General features: G+C 45.3%; 2 protein-coding genes across 6 annotated transcripts in view; one reads left to right on the top strand and one right to left on the bottom strand.

Annotated features, from left to right (window-relative positions):
• The window catches only part of CFAP61 (cilia and flagella associated protein 61), a 118,671-nt gene extending 118,055 nt beyond the window's left edge, over window positions 1-616 (bottom strand). For 3 of the 4 annotated variants that reach the window (XM_055725939.1, XM_055725936.1, XM_055725938.1), the window contains exon 1: window positions 504-616. The gene's annotated coding sequence lies outside the window, so the exon portion shown is untranslated. Of the gene's footprint in view, window positions 1-335; window positions 479-503 lie in introns of those variants that run through there. The other variant, XM_055725937.1, reaches the window with a different exon arrangement.
• CRNKL1 (crooked neck pre-mRNA splicing factor 1) lies at window positions 606-12,960 on the top strand. 2 transcript variants are annotated; one of them, XM_055725942.1, is made up of 14 exons: window positions 606-716; window positions 1,057-1,209; window positions 2,756-2,847; window positions 2,966-3,124; window positions 3,500-3,666; window positions 4,186-4,364; window positions 5,039-5,209; window positions 5,869-6,060; window positions 6,816-6,875; window positions 8,059-8,139; window positions 10,596-10,835; window positions 11,250-11,351; window positions 11,917-12,165; window positions 12,708-12,960. In XM_055725942.1, the coding sequence occupies exons 1-14, from the start codon at window positions 669-671 to the stop codon at window positions 12,873-12,875; spliced, it is 2,061 nt and encodes a 686-aa protein (XP_055581917.1). In that variant the 5' UTR covers window positions 606-668; the 3' UTR covers window positions 12,876-12,960. The 2 variants fall into 2 exon arrangements, with proteins under 2 accessions (XP_055581917.1, XP_055581918.1); XM_055725943.1 differs by having other exon boundaries at window positions 5,869-6,067; window positions 6,823-6,875.
• The last annotated feature ends 8,457 nt before the right edge of the window (window positions 12,961-21,417 follow it).

Genomic DNA, 21,417 nt, shown 5'->3' with positions numbered 1-21,417 from the left:
GTTGCAAACGCACCCTTTCCCCAAGGGAACGCGCCTGCGCCCCGCAGCGGGGCAGCGGCAAAACGCGCGGGTCGAGAACCGCTCGCGCTCCGGGCCGGGGCACGCCGCGTGCCCGCTGCCTCCCAGCGCAACCCGCGCGCTCTGCCTTCCCGACCCGGCCGCAGCCGGCCGCGGGGCCGGGCTCCCCTCAGCGGCCGGCGGGAACCCGCCCGCGCAGCACCGCAGCGGAGCGCGGCCGGGCGGGGCCGCCTCGCCTCGCCTCGCCTGGCCGGAGCGCCCCCCTCGCCTGGCCGGAGCGCCCTCCCCCTCGCCTGGCCGGGGCGTTCGACCCTCACCGGCGCCGTCCGCCCCTCTCAGAAGCCCGCGGCACGCGCACTAACCCCCCCGGCCCGGGGCGCCCGCGCCCCCGCAGGCAGCCGGAGCCCGCCGAGCCCCAGGGGGCGTGGCCAGTGGGCGCGGGGACCGCTTCGGGGGCGCGGGGGCCGCGGCCGCACGCCACTCACCCGCTAGCGCGGAGCGGCCAGGCGCTGCCAGCCCGGCCGGCCCCCGCTCCGCCCGCCGCCTCCTTGCCGGCGTCGGGACGCGCCGCCGTTACTCCAGCAACGATGCGCGCCGGCGCTGCGTGGGGTCAGGGGTGACGGGCGGGGCTCGTGGGGACAGACGGCAAGATGGCGTCTACGGCGGCCGGCAAGCAGCGGATCCCCAAAGTGGCGAAGGTGCTCGGGAGGAGGCGGCGGGCACGCGGCTTGGGGGTGGCCCGGGGCGGTGGGCGCCCCGCGGCCCCCGGGGAGCAGGCAGAGCGCGCGGCCTGAGGGCCTCCGCCGCCGGGGAGGCCGCGGGTTCGCCTCCCCCCGGGCCCGGGCTGGAGCCGCGGGGTCCGGGCCAGCGCTGGCCGTAAGGAGCCCGTCGGTCTCGGGGCGCTCCGGGTCCCTCTTCGGTAAATAGTGAACGTGGGGAGCCCCCGGTGTCAGTGAATCATGGCGGGAGCCGCGGCGGAGGGGGGGTGTGTGTGAGTTTTGCAGTAGAACATGTGAGCCAAGCCCCCTTACTTTACAGGTGAAAAATAAAGCCCCTGCAGAAGTGCAGATCACAGCAGAACAGCTTTTAAGAGAAGCAAAAGAGAGAGAACTCGAACTTCTTCCCCCGCCCCCACAACAGAAGATCACAGATGTTGAAGAGCTAAATGACTATAAACTCCGGAAAAGGAAGGTAAAGGAAAAAGCCCAACCATAATCTTGATGCTTGTATAAACTGTGACAGTTTTATTGTCTTTGAAAGAAGATGTAATCTATATTACTTGTGGGTTTTCAGACGAATAGCAGTTCTTAGAAAACCCTAACATTTTCATAGACAATGCTACTTTAGTGCAAAAACTGTAAGTTGAATGTGGTGTTTAACATAAAATCTGGTAGTACGCGACATCTCACATGTGACCATGTTCAGTACATTCAGAATCATGTATATGGTTTATATGTGGTTTCATCACCGCTAATATCTGGCCAGCCAGCGTCACAGAACATTAGCAGGATTTACAGTAATGATGCTGGTTTTTCCACCTCAACTGTTGAAAAAACCACAGTATGTTTGCAAGTGATATTTCTGTTCTGTATGATTATGGCATAAGAACACAACTTTTTACGCTAATCATTAGGGTGATTGTCTTGAAACTTGACCATCTGACATGTGAGATATTGAGTATAGTTTTTTCTTCTTTATTTGAAAGAATTGCTTTGCTTATGTAAACTTTTCTATGGTTTTGTTCCATATTTTCCTGTGATAATTGCTGTTCTGGATCAACAAAGCAAACATATCCCTAACAGGGGACTTAAAATTGCCGAGCGCTGGCAGCGTTTAGATACAGACAGCATAGACTAGGGCTATCATTCCCTGAGGCATATATGCATATGTTCAGAACTAGCAACTGTTGTAGCACACCACAGCATCCCTGTACCAGCCCTGAGTGGGTGTTCATTTCCCTCCTTACCGTAGTGGCTAGCACTCCTCATGAAGACTTCGGGCCTTACTGTGCTGGATGCTGGCGTACCTCACTTGGGCACGTGCAGAGCAACTGGAGTCAGATGATCAGCACCGCAGCACTGCAAAAACAATGTTTGATGTTATCTTTTTTTCATCTCTCGTATGAATGGCAGTAAGGAGCCACCACGTTAACTGTGTTAAGCCATGTTTAGCCACGTGTTAAATACCAGTAGCATTGATCCTGACAATAGCCCGACACAAGACTGAAGATGCCCTCACAATTGCACTGAGCAGCAAAATTTGTCTAGCACATTTGATCCAGGGAGTATGAATAAGGCATCTTGCTTTAAAGAAGAGTTTAGAGCAATGATACATACAAGTCAAAGTGAATGAACTTGTGCAGGTGCATCCAAGTATATGCAATGTTTTCTGCAATGACTGGATTTCCTCTGTCCAAATAATGTTGTTATTGAAACATCAAGCAGGAGATTTTTTAAAAAGTAGTATTTTAGTGCTGTCAGTTATTACTCCATCAGTATTTCAGGTACAGGTTGCAGGAATTTCAGTTTAGTCCTGTTCTGTATGATCTATACTCCTAGCTTCTCTGTTACACTATTTTTAGAAAGCGTTCTATTGAGTATGATTTGTTACTACATCTGCATGGGGGTAAGACATTTGGAATTCATTCCAATAAAAATAATAATATTCTATAAGCCATGTTTAACAAGATTGGTTTGCACAAAGGAATTTCCTACTTACAAGATAATTTTCTCCTCAGACTTTCGAAGATAACATAAGAAAAAACAGGACTGTTATCAGTAACTGGATAAAGTACGCACAATGGGAGGAAAGCCTAAAAGAAATACAGAGGTAATTATGACGCATCTGCAGACGGCACTTATAAGTCTTCTAAGACACATGTTGACAAACACCATCAAAGTCTTGGAGGCACATTTATATAAGCAATTTACTTCTCTTTGATTTACAGAGCCCGTTCCATTTACGAGCGTGCTTTAGACGTAGACTACAGAAATGTCACACTCTGGCTGAAATATGCAGAAATGGAAATGAAGAACCGCCAGATTAATCATGCACGAAATATCTGGGATCGAGCCATTACCACTCTCCCCAGGGTGAACCAGTTCTGGTACGTTTGCAGAGGATGAAGCATTGCTTCTGGCCCCAAAGACTACAGATAATTTTTACATTTTGGTATCAAGCAAAAATGCATTGTTTTCTGTTTCTCCAAGTCTTCAGTCTAGTCGGGGGGGCGGGGGTGGGGAAGGAAGAAGGAAGGTTTATGTTTTGGAAAGGTTTTGTACTTTTCAAGTGGGAAGGGTTTTGGGAGAGAAGGGTGTTTGTGTGCCTGCATGCTGTCAATCATAATGGTATCTATAGGCATCTCGGGTCAGGTGGGGAATAGGTGAAGAAATCTCAGTAATGCTTTTATTAAGCACTCAAAAAATCCTCGTAATTTATGTGTTTACTATGTGATTGTAAAAACTTGATCTTGTTTTCTAAGGTATAAGTATACTTACATGGAAGAAATGTTGGGGAATGTTGCTGGATCACGTCAGGTGTTTGAACGTTGGATGGAGTGGCAACCGGAAGAGCAAGCTTGGCATTCCTACATTAATTTCGAGCTGAGATACAAAGAGGTGGACAGGGCACGTACCATTTATGAGAGATATATCCTTTTTAGTGCATTGTGACACCTGACAAAGTTTAAGCCTACATTTTTCATATCTTTCTTATCTGTTCTACCTCCAGCTGTGTCCCTGTGCTCCTTTTTATTGTGGTGTGTGGGGAGTAAGCCACTGTGGTGAGAGCCAGCAGTAGGTATTAAAAGCATGTTTAGTGTATGCCTCCAAATTCAATTAAGTGAATGTTCATCCTGCCACAGCAGTGTGTATTTAACAGTGCTCATGCTTCGAGCTTTTTTGAAGTTGTCATTTGTTTCACATTTCTCCTCCTTAAACTTCTCCCTGACTGTTGCCTGATTTTTATCCCTTCTTAATTTTTAAGTTCTCAGTAAGGCACAAAGCCTTTTCATGCTTAGAGCTGTTTTGTGTCGTCTTTGCAGTGGCATTTTTTGCATGTGCTGTCCTTGGGAGTTGTTTCGTGTAGTCCATGACCCTGTAATCACTGGGAAGAATGTAATTTGAAGGCTCCAGTTCAAATACCACTGTTTCTTTAACGTAGCTCTACTTGTTATTGTTCATCCTGATGTTAAGAACTGGATCAAGTATGCTCGCTTTGAAGAGAAGCACAGTTATTTTGCTCACGCAAGGAAAGTATATGAGAGGGCAGTGGAGTTCTTTGGAGAAGAACATATGGATGAACACTTGTATGTGGCTTTCGCAAAATTTGAGGAGAACCAGAAAGAAGTAAGACCATCTTGATAATACATCAGACTAATACTAACCGCCCCCACAAGATTTTCTTGAGTGTCAAACTCAAAGCCAGTTAATACTCACTGCAGTACTTATGTTTTTCTGCACCTTGTGAGATACTGTTATTGTAGTCTGAGTTAAGGAGACAGTTTTTTACTTAGCTTCTATTTGGCTTTTGTGACATCAAGGAAGTATGTTCTAAGAAAGGTATGCACCAAATCTGCCAAGCCTGAGAATAGCGTCATCAGATCAGTTACATATCCTCAAGATTTGTAAGTTTGAGATGATGTAGGCCTGCATGAAAGAAAATCAGAATTAGTTGTGTTTTTCCCAGACAGTCTCTTTTAAAGTGCCTAGGCCACTAAGAGATTGAAGATGTTCTGTGAACCCAAAACCATGGGCTCTTAAAAACATTTTAAATATTGCAAACCTGTAAATGAATAAGATGGTGGGGTTTGGTATTTACAGAATTCCTGCCTACCCCTCCCCTGCCCCCGCTTGGCTCTTGAGGGAGATCTGTGTCAGTCCTGTCCTAAAACAATCATTTCAGTTGAGATGTTCTATGATTCTGTGTTATATTGAATATTGTCAAAAGCTTGTGGAGAAATTATGGGGGAGGACAGGAGCTACTTTGTAAATATTACTCAAATGGTATTTAATATTTTCAGTTTGAAAGAGTAAGGGTGATCTACAAGTATGCCTTGGATAGAATTCCAAAACAGGAGGCCCAAAATCTCTTCAAGAATTACACCATCTTTGAGAAGAAGTTCGGAGACAGAAGGGGAATTGAAGACATCATTGTCAGCAAGAGGAGATTCCAGTATGAAGAGGAAGTGAAGGTATGCATTACAAATATCTTCTGGGCTCATCGTACATCCAGCTACTGCTTGAAGTATATGAGTGTCTCAGGATTATCGAGGATGATGAGTTTTATGTTACCGTTGATAACCCAAGAAAATACCAAGAGAATGCTGTTCTTCTTGGGGGCAGAATTTCATCCATGGGAGAGAGAACGATACTTGCACTCACTGCTTTTTGTTTCTGCATTCTGATGTAGATTGTGGAGCCAAAGTTTTTCATTTAACTCATAGCTCGATACCCTTCACAGTCATCTTGGGGGATAAAGCAGTTTAACTTGTAATGTACTTCACTTCTGTTATTCAGTAACCGTTACAGGACACCTCACCTGTGTGTAAATACCTTTGTGAGAGCACACCAATATACTATTCACCACATACTGCATATTTCATGATTTCCTCTTCCCTTCTCACAGTTCAGTTTGCCTTCACTTAAAGAACGTTTGTAGGTAAATTAAAAATAAATAAATGCGCTTTAACCCAAAAGCTCTAGCTTAAGCATACTTGAGACTGTCAGTTTCCATTAATATTCTGATGATCTATTTTAAGGAGAAATTCTGAATAAAACCTGTAAGTAAAGGAACATGGTCTGTTATTTGTAGTTACTGAAGTTTCTTTCCCTGCTTTTATCTTTCTGGAAGGCAAATCCACATAATTATGATGCATGGTTTGACTACCTGAGGTTAGTTGAAAGTGACGCAGATGCTGAGACTGTCCGAGAAGTGTATGAAAGAGCCATTGCCAATGTTCCCCCAATTCAAGAGAAAAGACACTGGAAAAGATACATCTATCTATGGATTAACTATGCATTATATGAAGAGCTGGAGGCAAAGGCAAGTAGTAAGAACTCATCTTTTTTCTTTCCCTCCCAAGTATTTTCCTTATATTAAATAGCTACAGATATTTTAATAAGAAAATGGAGAACTAAAAATACTATGTCTTACTTGTTTCAAGTAACTAGCTACAGGATTTTTCTTCCCCCCTTCATTTTTTCCTCCCATGCATAGGGGAAAAAATGTTTCAGTTTCACCCCAATTGATACAGAAGCACACAGATAACAAAAGCAGTAGGTCTTGCCAGCCCCATCTGAATTACCTGTTCCAGGCTGTTACCTGAACTCATGAAATAGTTTTGTATTTAACAGCTGTTTGTGAAGTTCTTTTGCAAAGCAGTCAGATCCTTGCTATAGTGGCCCTTTGAGGCTGTGTAAGTATTTCTTGTGTTATCAGTCATGTAACGTTAGAGCTGCTCTTTATTTCATAAAATTGTCTTGCAGTATACCTAGTCAGTGTCTGTTAAATGTAAAAAAAAAAAAGACTTTTTCCCCCAAAATGGGGACACTCCTGGTTTAATTATCTTAAGTCTTGCTGTTGAATATTGTTCTGAAAAGATGACTTACCAATTCTCAGATCTTAACCATCTTTGAATTGTGCACACTAAGTAGATAAGTACATTTATATCTCAAGTATATATGATTCTAAACAACTTGACTTAAAAATACTGCTGGACAGTTTTGCAATAATTGCACAGTGCAAAATGCAGTGTAATCTTAGCAGTGAGCAAAGTATTTATATGCCTGTTCTTACAGGATGCAGAGCGAACCAGACAGGTGTATCAGGCATGTGTCGAGCTCATTCCCCACAAGAAGGTATGGCTCCTCCAGAAGTATGTATTGAGTCTTGGATTAAAATTCTTGAGATAAGATCCTTTAGTTTTCTTTTCCCCCAAAGTTCAGGTGTGTAAGTATCTCCAAGCGGCTACTAGCACATTCATGAAGACTCTGCTCAGGACTTTAAACTTCCAGTTTCTCATAATGTCCATCTTCCAAAATTGCTAGATTTTTTTTTTTCTCAAGCTAAGGTGTTAGGTGGCTGTAATTTGTATCATCAGTGGGAAATAGCAGGCCACACGCTGATGTCGGATTTCCTCATACAAATGTGGTGCATCGGTTTCCCCAAGTATTCTCAAATTACTAAGTATGCTCTGAGAAGCTGAAATAACACGTAGCTGGAGGATAGTCCAGTACTACTAAGCAGCAAGGAAGAGCTCTTATCTATTCTTTACTTATGTATTTTCTTCCTCAGATTGAGTACTTTTACAGCTGCTCTGAGCCTAGTTGCTTGTAGCCTCTGTGGAATACTTACTACTCTATTTTATATGGGGTTAGCTGCTTCTGTAGCTACTGTCTCCAATTGTCTGCATGGCCCCAGCTAAGGGAGGTGCATTTGATAAACTGTCTCTCAGGTGTGTATTCCCTGTTACAGTCTGTCTTCCCAAGACTGATTTTCTTGGTTTTGTGGGGTATATTTTTCCCAGTGAGCTTTAACTAAAATATCTGTGTGGCCAAACCCTTAAAAACAATTGACTTTGCCATGGAATGTCAAGAAATCTTAATTCACGTACTTACTTTTCTAGTGTGTCATTAATCATGTCATCTGAGTATCAACTGTGTAGATTAGGATTAATCTGTAGTTTATTAAGAGTTTATTAGCTGACACTTGATTAAGTGATAGCTGATATTTTACCAGTCACTTGATTGGCTAAGGAGCCATTGTTGTTGTTTGAGAAGACTTCTGTCCTGGCCATTTTTGCTTTCATCTGTGGTGCAATATATTGTCCTGTTCTAGAGAGGTTGTTTTGGGATATGAACTCTCAACTTTTCAGCAGGAGAACACTGAGATCAAATGCAATTGACTGCAGTAGCAGTAACATCTTGTTTAGACATTGGATTTCTATATCATATGTATGGAGTGATTATTTTTTTAAGGAACCTGTACAGTATTATTTACTAGGATTCCAGCCTAAGCATCACGCTGTTCTTTTTCTTTCAGTTTACATTTGCCAAAATATGGTTGCTGTATGCACAGTTTGAAATACGCCAGAAAAATCTTCCACTTGCCAGAAGAGCTTTGGTAAGATTTTGTTAATTCCATAATTGACTTTACTAGCTAATAGTTAACAAGGGAACGCTATTAAAAGATGTTAAATTGTCCTTTATAAATTGCTGTTTTAATCCACTTAAATAAAGCATCCAAGAATTCTACAGGGACCAGTATTTACTGTCATGTATGATTTAAAAAGAAGCAGAGCTCGATATGATGAATTAGCCATGGGCAGAAATGAATGCAGCTTTCTCATTTCAGCTGACAAAACACACATCTGAATGCGAGAGTACCCAAATCAGCTTAGCGCACTTGGAAATTTTTAACTGCTGCTGATTTTTTTAAGTGATACTTGCACTAACAATAGCATTTTAAAAAAGAATTTTGAATAAATAGGAGTTTTTGACTTGGAAACTAAGACCTGCCGAGTAGAGTGTTTGAGTCCCTACTCCCAGGTTGCTCGTAGAAGTAATCATGGAGACATTGGGTGAGCTCAAGAGCTTCTGCACAAATTCACTATGCAAATGTCAGCATGTCAGAGAACAATGGAGTACGTTTTGGCAGCAAAACCTTTTGAAATTAAAACCTTTCTTTCAGTTCATATAGTCTGATAACCTCAGTGATAGCATTAGAAATTTTGAGAGGAATCTAGTGTTGGTAACAGTTGAGATTGTTTGACTTTACAGAGGAAACCGATGGGGTTTCCACCAAGCTTGTGGCCCAGCAGTGATGAGAGCATTAACGTGGCTGGCCTGTCTGTAGCCAATGCTGGGCCAAGTCTCCCCCAGTGTGCTAGCAAAGCTTTGTCTCTTGAGCCAAACTCCTGCCTGTGACCAGAAAAAAGTGAAGCAGAGGGGTTAAGTCCACTCTGAGACTTACTTCCTCCTGCAGGGGAAGACAACCATCTGCCCTGAAGCTTGCTGCTGGTCTAGCTTGGCTAAGATACCATTGCTTAACATCGCCATGGTCACCGGTCAGCACCCTACTTCTGGCTGCCTTTTTTTTAAGGCATAAATGTTACAGTAGATTCTGGGAAAAGGGTGCTTTGGCCTGTCTAGAAATACAAAGTTTCCTCAGTTTCTTTTAGGCTTCTCTCTTTGTGGTCTTTGTCCCTCTTGTTAATTTTTTTGACAGACTCTTTAGTAGGACACCTCTTTCTTGTTTTGGAAATCAGATTTTGCTGCTGCAGCCGTAATACTTTTTTGGACTGGACCCAGATTTGGCAAGCAGTTTCTTTCTTTCTTTTGTAATGAGTTGACTTTGAACCACCTCTCTGGGAAGAAGCTTTGCTCCTGTCCTGAGGTGAGGGTCCCATGCTGTCACCATGCAGAAGAGAAGGTCTGGCTTCTGATGCTGAAGCTCTCATCAGCATGGAGACAGCACCTTGCTCTGCCTTATTTTCACTGGCTGCAGATGGTGTGTGGGTTCTTTATGTTCCCTGGGTCCAAGGAGATGCTGGGAGGTGGAGGCAGGGGGTCGGCTGGAGTCTGTGCTGCTTAAGAAAATAGTAACGGGGGCAGGTGGGGAGGAAGTGAGCATATTTTGAAATAGAAGAGGCATTTGTAGAGCTGGAGGCCATAATGGTGACCAAATTGATATTCCCAAGTTGTGGTTTTCTCCATTTTTAATAAGTACCAAGATAATCAATGTGTAGGAAGGTTGTGCAGGAGAATTGTAGTAAGGAAATTTGATCTCAAATTATTTAACTAGCATTAGATTGGGGGAACAGAGGCTGTAGTGCTTAATAAATAATACTTTTCTACAGAAGTGACTCAAAGAGTAAAGCTCGATATATACCTGTTTCAGATATGCCCACTCTTAACCCTTGCTTTAAAAGATTTCCAAATTAAGAATCAGAAACTGCTCTCCCACAGCTTGGCACTGTGTCTGAGGATGGACAGTTTTCTTCAGATACTGAAGCATATCAAAAAGGAAATATCTTTTTAAAACATTATTGTCAGTCTATTCATTACCATAAGTCAGCAGGCAGGGACCGTGGACAATTCTCTATGCGATGATTAATAGCAGTGGTGGTCCAGGAGACAGTTTCTCTTGATACAATTTGTTTTCTAAGATACTTGGGAACTGTTTCCCTGAAAGACTGGTACAGACTGGTACTGTGCTTTCTTCAGCAAATTTTGATTGCATTCGATGAGCCAGGGTGAGTTTCAACTAATACTTTGTGGGGAATCCATGTTATGTACAAGTGTAACAAGTTAGAAGGTTTTCTGCTTTGGGAGTTTTTGTTGATGTTTATGGATGCACACTCATTTTGCAAACATTGGTTTTCAATGGTTCAATGGTTGGTTTTCATACTGGCTGTGACCAGAGTCTTAAAAAACAGACTCTGCTCAAAACTGAATTTTATTTCAAATACTGGAGACTAAACAGACGTTTAGAAAATAGTGTTAATTTTGGGGTTTTTTCCGTTGCAAAATCGTTATGTGGTTTTGGGGGTTGGTTTGTTTGTTTGTTTTCCTTTACAGGGGACATCCATAGGCAAATGTCCAAAAAACAAACTGTTTAAAGGTTATATTGAATTGGAGTTACAATTGCGAGAATTTGATCGTTGCCGAAAGCTGTATGAAAAATTCCTGGAGTTTGCACCGGAAAACTGCACATCGTGGATTAAATTTGCTGAACTAGAGACCATTCTTGGTGATATTGATAGAGCCCGTGCAATCTATGAGTTGGCTATTGGTCAGCCCCGGCTAGACATGCCAGAGGTAAGGGGGTAAATGAACTTAGTGGGCACAATTCTAAGCTGTTTATTACACATTGTGGCTAATTAAAATGTAAATAATCTACCAGTTTGAGCAGAACTGCTTTACTGTGGTGACTTAGCCTGGGTCTCATTGATTTAGCATCTGCTTCTTAGAGTATGCAGGACTGTAAAACTCATGGTAAAACATGGAGGACGAAACATGCTTACAGGAGTGAGCTAAATGGATTATGTGCACAAGATCTGATATTGCTTAGTCGTAATCCTAACCCTTGTTCAGCCAATAAATACTCACTTTTTTCAGAGAACTTTCACATTTAGCCATGCTCTTCTTTCCCCCACTCACGCCCCACCCCACTCACCCCACCTCCATTATCTCAGTGTGCTGCAAACATCATGAGAGACTTCTCTTTTGTAGGTTCTTTGGAAATCCTACATTGACTTTGAAATTGAGCAAGAGGAGTATGAGAAAACAAGAAATCTTTACCGCAGATTACTTCAGCGGACACAGCATGTAAAGGTATGTGTGGCTACCCAGAACATAGAATTGGTCTTGAACCTGGTCCATGGTGGCTGGAAACCCTTGACTGCTTTGATTGTGTGGCTTTTTCAGCTCAGCAGTTTAGTCAGTTCAGTTCAGTCCCATGCCTGTGCCATGGAAAGGGGAAAGAAATTTCTGAATTGCTCATAACAGGCATATCTTACGTGAATGAAGGCTTTCCCAAGCAGCCCTCTTCCTGCTGAGTAGCTTTGGAATTTTGGTTGCAGAAGCATTGCAAGGAAGAAATAGTTGTGATTTTTCCAGTGTAGTTTGGTGCTGTCATAGCCGGATTTGTCATGACCCAAAACAACCGCAAGAAATTTTGTTGGCATGGCTTACAAGAGTATTCTGTCTTGCCAAAATGAGGCCAGTCTTACCTACAAAATTCAAGTCCGTTTCACATGTGTATCTGCTTATGAAAACGTACTTTTGACTTGCATTGCTGTTTGCCTTTTTGGCTGCTTTGGGTTTTTTTAAACTATAGCTTAGCTATCAGACTTCAGAATGGAGGTTACAGCTAGGTTTTGATTTGCTTCTACCACAGGTATGGATCAGCTTTGCACAGTTTGAGCTATCGGCAGGAAGGGAGGAGAGTTTGTCAAGATGCCGGCAGATTTATGAAGAGGCTAACAAGGCAATGCGAAACTGTGAGGAGAAAGAGGAGAGAGTCATGCTTCTGGAATCCTGGAGAAATTTTGAAGAGGAGTTTGGAACAGATACCACTAAAGAGAGGATAGATAAACTTATGCCTGAAAAAATAAAGAAGAGGAGAAAACTGCAGGCTGAAGATGGGGTAAGAGGAAAAATTATGCAAGGAATCACTTTGAATCTTTGGTGGCTTGGTGCTGGGGTCTGGTACACAAAACAAAATTGGCTATGATGGATACTGTAGCTGCATACCAGTTTTACTCCAGTAACTGAAAAAAAGTCTCGGCCTGCAATATGTGCTGTTGAGCGCCTTGCTCTGCAGCAGGCCAGGTGGACAGCTGATTCAAAGTGAAATACTTGTACCAAATGCGCAAGCTGCCTTTGCCTTAAACTCCTACTGTAGACAAATCGAAAGAGCTGTAGGCAGTACTGTGCAGATAGCGTTTGTTTCTTAACTTTGTTTGGGGAAGCTATAGCCAAGCTGTTCATCAAGTCTGCCTGCCCACTGTGCACAGCAGAAGTAGTTCTGTCTCACACCCATTCAGCTTACTGGTTTCAGCTGCTATGGATGGTCTAACAAACACTGATGTTAATTTTATCTCACTGTTACACTTATTAGAAGGACCTTCTAATAGCTAACGTTAACATGCAAATTGAACTTGCTTTGTCATATTTTTTTTTCCCTAGTCTGATGCTGGCTGGGAGGAATACTATGATTATATTTTCCCAGAAGATACTGCCAATCAGCCTAATCTCAAACTGCTTGCTATGGCTAAACTCTGGAAGAAACAGCAGCAAGAGAGTGAAGCTGCAGAGGTGGATCCAGACAAAGACATTGATGAAAGTCAGTCTTAGTACATTGCCTTTCCCTGCTCCTTTTCTTGGGTATTGTACAGTATTTTCACTGGTGATCAATAAATGTACTTGAAGGGTTTTACTATTAGTGACTTGAGACTTTGGGGGGTGGGGGGGGAGCACCATGTTGGAGTTGATTTGCTTTAATAGTCTTTTGGCTTCCAGAAATTGAAAGGAAAGGTCATGGGGCAAGTGCAGGAGTCTGGAGCTATTACCAATGATCTGAGAACTGGAAGAACTGGATGTTAGCTTTGGTTTTAGTACAAGGCCCATTGTTCTAAAGCTCCTACAAAATATCACTGTACTACTTACAGATATTAACATGCCAAGACAGTAAATCTGCTTTCTTTCATGAGAGAGCTGTCTAACCCTTCCTGATTGATTCTACCCCCCACCCCAAGTAATTCTGTAAAATAGGTGTTGAATATGAGGGTAGTAGAAAACAATAAATCCTCTTGACTGCAACCTGTTCAACTTTCTATCCAAGTAAGTTTTCGTTGCAGAAGACTGTTTAAGAGGGACAATAATAAGAGTTTCATATACTGAAACTGGCCCCTTGAAGACAAATCGTTAGAAATTAGTACCACAGAGTCTGTGTTTTAACATTTGGATGTCTTGGCAGCATATTATGTAATCTATTGAGCAGTAAAGTAGAAGCACTGTTAAGCAGGCTCTTAATGTTTTTTATATTTCATAGGAAAAAAACCTGAGCCTAAGCTTTCTCATCCGTGAGTTCTTGCGGTGCGAAGGAGCCTTTCTGCCTTTCTTCCCTGTCTGGGGGAAGTCGGGCAGCTTGCCCTTGCCGTGGGGAGGGCAGGGATTGCTGCCTCGTGGCTGGGGACCTCACCCACCACAAACATCGCTGATTTAAAAAAAAACACACAAAAAACCCCCAAAAAAACCCCCAAAACCAAGTGTACCACAATAACCACCAGAGCTATGAGTCGGGCCTTGAACAAAGCTGCTGTTGAGGAGAGATGGGGCAGTTACCACTGTCTAGCTGTGGTCAGAGCAGCTGGGCAGCCCTGGGGCTGTCCCTTGCACTGGCCAGGCCTGCTGCAGCTGGAAATGCTTCTTCCCCATGCGCCCCATGCTCAGAGACCGGATCCTCAGTCCTTCATCCTCTCCCATCACCCATGTCATCCTCCCTGGGCTGATGCTTTTGAGCTTCTCCCTTCTGCCTGGTGTGGGGAAGGGTGACCGTGCAGGGGGCATGCTGGAGCATTGCCAGAAAGGTCAGGCAGGACTTGGTGGCCCTGGGGGTGGTCAGAGGCCAGGTGGTTTTTCCCCTTGATCCTGCCCATGAGGGAGGGGACTTGAGGGGTGAAGGGGGCTGCAGGTCAGAGCCTGCTTGCAGCTGGTGCCAATGAGGGCAGTTGGGCTTTGGCCCCAGAGCCTGCTGGGGTGGCTGTAATGGGATCCACCTGGGAAGGGGGCAGGGGCTGCTGAGCTGGGGGCAAGAGAGCAGGAGTTGATGGCCAAAGGTGCAGGTGTGCTGCGTTGGCAGGGTCGGGCATGGGGGGACGTGGTCGGGGACCTCAAATTCAGAGCAAGAGGAAGCCTACACTGATGGTACACCTGTGAGCAGGGGAGTGGCTAGAGAGTATTCTGGGTGAAGTAGCCTGCTCTTTTCTTGGGAAACCCAGGGGAATGGGTGCCTGTCCTGAGCACCCCAGAGCAGCCTGGTTTGTGCAGTGCTCTGCTCAGCCTCATCCATTTTCCCGCCCTGCTTTGTCCCACCTTTGCTCATCTTGTTAACTCAGCTGGCTGACCACTAAGAAAGAACTGCTTTACTGGTAGGGACTGTCTTTGATCGCTTGCCAGCCATCGTTCTTCCCAGTTAAGAATATAGACATTTGGATTTTTCAAGCCAGCTACGTAAGTTTATACCTTCTATTTTAAAGCTTAACTGTTGCATGGGCTGCTTTTTCACAGCAGTAGTACAACCAGTGGCTGTGGTGTGGCTGTACACTTGCACCCTTTCTCCTAAAATCCCACGTGGTAACACAGTGCTGTTTTATCATTGCACCTGAGAGGAGCATACGGACAGGATAAAAATCTAGCTGGTTTAAGTTTATAATGGCTACTGTGCTTTCTGGGCTTTAATGTTGCTAGCATCCCAGGTGTTCAGGGAGGGGATTTTGTGGGTTTTTTTTGTTTGTGGGGTTTGTTGGGGTTTGCTTTTTTTTTTTTTTTTTTTTTTTTTTTTTTTGTAATGGGAGTCCACAGTTACAGTTCCAGTGAATCCCAGCAAGGGTGCCTGTGCCTTGGCCTTCATCTACCCAGAGGCCAGAGAATATGGGGTTCTTGCATGTCCTGGAGCTTCTGCACCTCTTAGAGCATCCTGCAAGGCACATTTACAGTCTAATGGGAACAGCTGAGGAGGTATCTCTTCTGCAGCCATTTTTTCCTTAAAATTGTGAATTGCTGCATGCCAGAAGAAAAATAAATGCATGTACATTAAAAGAGAGACCGGGAGAGGGAGGGTCTGCAGGGCAGTGGCAGACAGAAACCAAATACAGCAGTGCTATGGTGACAGCAGATTTAGCTTGAGCTGTCTTTGCTGAAAGTTGGGGTGATGTTTGCTTTGATCTTAAAGACAAAGCAGAAATTGAAAGAAGGACATCCAATAAAAATAGGAGTGAGCTGATCCTCATGCCAATGTAACCGATAAAGCACTGGGTATTTCGAATCATTTGGACTTGTATGCAATTTCCCTTTTCCCCTCAATATCTGAAAAAATCCTGGAAAAACAAGTTAAGTAGAAATTTCCTTCTGCTGGGGAAGGCACCAGGGAAAAGTATAGAGAAGTGTTGGGGGATGAGTGTCCTGGGACTGTTTGTAGCACAGGAGCCTTAACTTGTCTTTCGAGGGATTCCTGTCTCCTGGATTTCCAAGGTTGAAGAAGCTTTTTCCACGAAGCACAGGACCAGGGTCTGCTGGCACCCGCTGCACAGCACAGGTCCCTGTTTACAGTCCTTGGCTCCATCTCCCTAGCACAGAAGTTGCCAAAATAGCAGACTCAGCCCTCTCCCTGCCACCCATCCCTGTGCTCACCCTGGAATGGCAAACCCTTCAACATCTCCATCTTCTCACTCTGGGTTTTCCAGGGCTGTTCTACATGTAGCTGCTCTGAATTTGCATCTCTGAGATCCGGTTTTGTCTGTTTAAACCCTGAAACACCTGCAACAAGCTATCTGGGCTGACATGCTGAATGCTGCATCTCTAGTAGTAAAACTCTTCCACCCTTCAGAGTTCTAATGAGACATACAGGTTTAATTAATTTCTCAGGTCATGGCCATGTTTTCACCTCATTTGTCTCACTCCTGCCCCTATTATAAGCTTAACCTGGAAAAGGCAAACAGGTGGTTTTTATTCCATAACAAGCTAAGCAGAAATTATCCACTAATGTGACTTTTGTATGGCTAAATGCTGCCGTGGTCAAAGCAGTCACTCCTGCCTCCCCCTGACACTGTGCACAGGGATGCCCGGGTGTGCATCCAGCTCCTCACAAGTTTTATTAGAAACTGCTTTAAGGTGTTCTCTATGTGCAAACTCTGTGTTTGCACAAATGATTTGGTTACTGCAGGTTTTGACATCTCTTGAGATTTGATTACATCCACGGTGGTGGGAGAATGCGGAATGTGTGGGCTGCTCTGCCGGGCTCGCTGTATCACAAGCAGGGCTGCAGCGGGCTGCCTGCCACGCCAGCGTCTGCTCTGTTAGGCTCTTTCCCATTAGGCCTCCTGAAGCTCCAGGCAAGTTGCCGTGGGTTTTGTCCACGCAGGTTTGGTGTGGCACTGGCCCTGCCGGTGGCCCTGTGCTTGCAGGTCCGTAGCCGCCCCCGCGGAGCTACGGGCAGCCCTCCCAGAGGCAATGGGAATGCCCCAAGCTGGGATGTGCCTGGGTGCCTCGCTGTCCGCGTCTCCTGTGGCCTAGCCGGCCCCCCTGGTCTCCCACTGGCAGAGGTGAAGGCCCAGAGACCCCGGGAAGGGGCTCTCTTACTTCTGGAACGGTAGATGGACACAGGATTTCTGTCCTGTTTTACCTTGGAAAATGTGAGGCACCCGTAAAGCATCCTTGTGGGCCCTGAAGCGGGTCTCGGTTTAATGAGTAGGAAATGGCATCTGGCAGGGGCTCCCTTAAGGGAAGTCAGCTGAGAAACATCCCACCCATGGGGAGAGCCCGATGGGGAAAAGGGGCTCTCTGTGTGCGTGTGGCCTTGACATTGCAAGGCTGGACACTGAGCAGGCAGCGGTGTGGGCACCGATACCTGCTTTCGCCTGGTGCCGCAGAGAGCCCGGTGAGGTTCCTGTGCTCCCCCAGCGGGAGCGGGCAGCGGATCGGGTGCATCGGCAGCAGTGCCAAAGCAGCTCCTTCCCTTTGTAAGCGATTTGCTGTTTGGGGGTGGCGTGGGGGGGCAAGGAAGGGTGCCAGGACGTGGCAGCTCGCAGCATGTGGCTGCAGTGTCCCTGTGCCTTCCACAGCCTTGTATACAGTGTGGGTTGCTTGTGTGGCCTGGCTCCCCTGCTTAACTTTCTGGGCTTTTATCAGAGGACAGAAGCTGTTCCTGACCCAGACTGGGGGATTTTGCCACTGCCCCCGGGGCTGTGAGCTGCAATGCTGGCTACCAAGGAGGCAGCTGGGCTCTTTCTTTGATGCAGAAGCAGATGGCTGGCTGCCGGTCCGTGAGGATGGTGCTCATCAGCTAGTGATGCTGTGCTCTTAACGAAAAGATTGTGGCAGCCACAGTGGTCCTGAAATGTGTTGTGGGAGTGAGTATGAGGCTTTCGAAGGCTGGATGGTTCTGAGTGGACATTTCCAGCCGAAGGTAAACTGGTGGTTTTGGAGACTGCAGACTTCCCGCGCTGCTCCAGCTTGTCCTGCAAAGGAAAAGCAAAAAATGCAGCACTCCTGTATTTAAAAGCAACTCGTTTGTTTCGTCACTGCACATATGTATAAGGCATTCCGATATATTTAAATGGAATTAATCTGCTAGCTATGAGGAGGAATGCAAAAATTTACACGCTTGTTGAGCAATCAAGATTTGCTGATGAAGTATATTGGTGATGCAGTGGTTAGTTTTGTTCAGGATCCTTTATTTGAATCTGTCCAGCTGATACACTATTATGTGTCTTAATTCCAGCCTTATAAACTAAAGTCCTTGAAGTTCTGTTTGCATCTTGATAAGCCATAGCCCTGGTGATGGCAGTTTACCGTTGGCAAGGGTTATTACTTTCTGTAACATGGGAACAGCCATACACAAGCGAAGCAGCTGGCCCTACCTGTTTAATCAAGCATGTGTGCAGTTACCTTAAGGAGAGACAACCAACATTTCAGCTGCACCAAATTAAAGATAATTTAGGTGGGACTGATGCCATCTTTGCAGTTTCCTAAACTCCAGTGGATGTTGACTCCAGCAGTGGAAAAATTGACTTGCATGTGTGATTTAAACGTTTTTGTGAAGTTTTTTGGGTTGGTTTTTTTTCCCTAACAAGTAAAAGCAGGTAGTTGATTTGAGGCAGAATATTAAAAACTACAAATTTTTGAGTCAAATTTGTTCCAAAAAAGCAGCGCAGCTGACCTGTGCTGTGGTGGCTGGCAAGGGGGTGAGCCTGGGATCTCGGTCAGGGCAGTAACTGGGAAGATCCTTGTGGGAGCAGGTCCCCCGGACATGGGGTACCTCTTCTGGAGGGACACAGCAAGCTCAGAGCTGGCCAGTGCTCAGCTGGTGTGCTGAAGTGAGGCATTTCTTGTCAATTAGCGGTGCTGCTTTTTTATGGATTGTAAATCCCTATTTGTGGGTTGGCTTTTTACATTTTTTTCTTAGCAGCATAAGAATGTGCTTTGCCAGCAGGTGCTGCTCACAGCAGTGTTTGTGCTGACTGTGTTGGATGCTGCTGTGCTTTTACCCCTGTCCTGGACTTGTTGAATTCTGTAGGTTTTTTGAGATGCAGTGAGCAAAAGCAAATGCTATTCCAGGTTTTACCTAGGCTTGGCGATGGCTCTTTCAGTTCTTCCCCTGCCTCCTCCCCATTTCCTACCAGAGGGGATCCTCTGATCCCAGCAGGCTGCTCGGTGCTTTGCTGTGATCTGAAGGACAAGGCTGAAATGAAATGTTAACGTGCGTGTCGGAAAGTGGTGTTGAATTAAATTAGACTGCACATCAAGAATCTGAGGACTCTGTTCTGACAGGGGTTATAACGTCACCTGCCTTCTCCCTGATGGAGAACTCTGCTGTCAGCAGTGTTGTTTCACATTCTTCTGGAGCATCCCTGTCTCCTGCAACACTCCTGAACATTGGCCCCAGCACAGAGGTGCTTCCCACACACATATAAAACTGTTCCCTTTGCACACCAAGATGCAGGCACTGCTGTCTCCATGGGGCTCCTGAGGATGCTCAGGTCTGACTGAAAGAGGACGTGCTTTGGCAGATGCCTCCAGGTCCAGCTTCACAGTGCCTCCAATGCCCCTTACTTCTGTCCTGTGTTTGCCCAGTGAAGTTTTAAATGGTCATTGATGATGCAGCACAAGAGAAGGGTTTGATTTCTTTTCCTTTGTCTCCCTCAGGGGGAAAAAAGTCAAGGAAACCTGTTAATTTTACATACCTGAATTTGGGGCAGACTTCTGTCAATACCCGATGAAGTGGCTTTCATGTCGCTGTTGGGCAATGCTCTCCCACATGTGCCAAAACCCATTTTAAAATGTATTTTTGCACACCTGCTAGGGTGCAATTCGGTGATACTGAATCCTTAAGAGGAGGAATGTCAGCTAAAAAACAGCTAAACAGTGCCTCGAAGAGCTACCCCAAGCCCAGTTACAATTTTATTAAGCAATACTCCGTAATAGTGGTCTGGATATCAAGTAGGATTAAGCCCTCACTAGATTGTCAGAACACAGAATCGCTGAGGTTGGAAAAGACCATTGAGAGCATGGACCACTAACCCAGCACTGCCAAGCCCACCAAGAACCATGACCCTAAGTGCCAGATGCATAAGTGATGTTTATGGGGATATGACACATCCAATTTCTGGAAAACAGTCAGCTTGGCAGAGGGAAGCTCTTCATTTGAATTCTGGATTTTTATCATAAAATTGGCTGTTATGCTTTCGTATGCCATATTAAGCACAGCTAAAGACCATGTCAGAAAGTGTTCTACAGAAGGTTGCTTTGTAGGAACGAGTTCATAGAAGTCCATGTTCTTTTAAAAATAATTTCAAACATTGCATTTTTAAAACTAATGCAAATACATTTTTCTGTCTGCTCTGCAGACAATTAAGGACCCAAACTGGCCTGCTGCTGAAGCAAAACTTTGGACAGAATCCTTCTCTGGGTAGGATTTATTCCTTGGTCCTGTCGTTAATTTGAAGAAAAATGAAAACAACAACAAAGACCAAACAAAAAAACCCAAACTCTCTGAGCTGCTGCAGCGGGTAGATTTTATCTCAGTCTGCAGGCTGTGCTTGGATTCTCTGATGTCTAATAAGGAATAACCTCCTCTGGTACCTTTCCTTTGGAGGAGGCTATCTCTCTTCTCCTTGTTGTCCTGGGAAGCAGGTATCCAAGCATCCCTGGAAGTGCTCTCTTCAGTTAGATGTGGCCAGTGGAAAACTGGTAGAGGGGTGCAAAAGCACGTCGGCTGCATAAGCTCTGTGTCCTGTGCACCATGGGCTAAAATCATGTGACTTTCTCCCAAAGCGAAAAGCAGCGCTTTTGAAAGTAGGACCATGTGTTTAACTCTGATGTGGAAAATACATGCAGGGGGAAAGCGAGTCCTGCAAGATCAGTGGCTTTTTAGGCAGTATAGACTAGTGCAGTATCCCCATATGGACAGGCTCTTCTCTGAGCAACCGGTGATGTGCTGTTGTAGTGCAGTCCTGGCAGCGGGAGGAGCGGGGACAGGCAGAGATCAATTTATTTCTGGTATTTTTAGCACTGTCTTAATTTGGGTCTGTAATCGCCCTTCCAGTCTGCTCATGCAGGCTGCTGTGCAAATTGGTGCTTGCAGCACCTTGTCCTTGCATCACTTGGCCAGGACCTGCAGTGGTCCACGCTTGGCCTCCCCTCTTCCTCCTCCTCCTCTGCCAAGGAAGGGACCTGCTGGGCAGGACTGCAGGAGGCTAGGGGATTCTGTGAGCTCTGTGTGGGATCTGTCCTTGGAGAAGCTGAGGCAGCGGTGCCTGCTGCTCTGGCTGTTCCCCTGCCAGGCGTGCAGCCTGGTCTGGCCAGCTTTTATTCAGGGTGCCAAGTCGGTTAGCTTGCTTCCCAAAACAACAGATTATTTTCCTGCTTCTGTCAAAGTCACCACAGAAGCAAACCCTTGCTTGCTGGACAATGTGTGGAGCAAGCAGTGGTTTAGAAGCCTGAGTGAAGCGTTAGGCTGGGTAAAGCTGGAGCAGCCTGCAGAGGTTTAGGAATGTGGGGTCTGATGCTTGCAGAGTTCCTGATGCTCTCAGGGGGTGCATCGCCCACAGGCACTGGCCACAGTTGGTTTGGTGCTTTGATCTAATGAAAAATGACACATATTTAGAATATGAAGAGC

Source organism: Falco cherrug, chromosome 13 (genome assembly GCF_023634085.1).
Source record: "Falco cherrug isolate bFalChe1 chromosome 13, bFalChe1.pri, whole genome shotgun sequence".
In the NCBI taxonomy this organism is placed as follows: domain Eukaryota; kingdom Metazoa; phylum Chordata; class Aves; order Falconiformes; family Falconidae; genus Falco; species Falco cherrug.
This window is presented reverse-complemented; position numbering and strand designations above follow the sequence as displayed.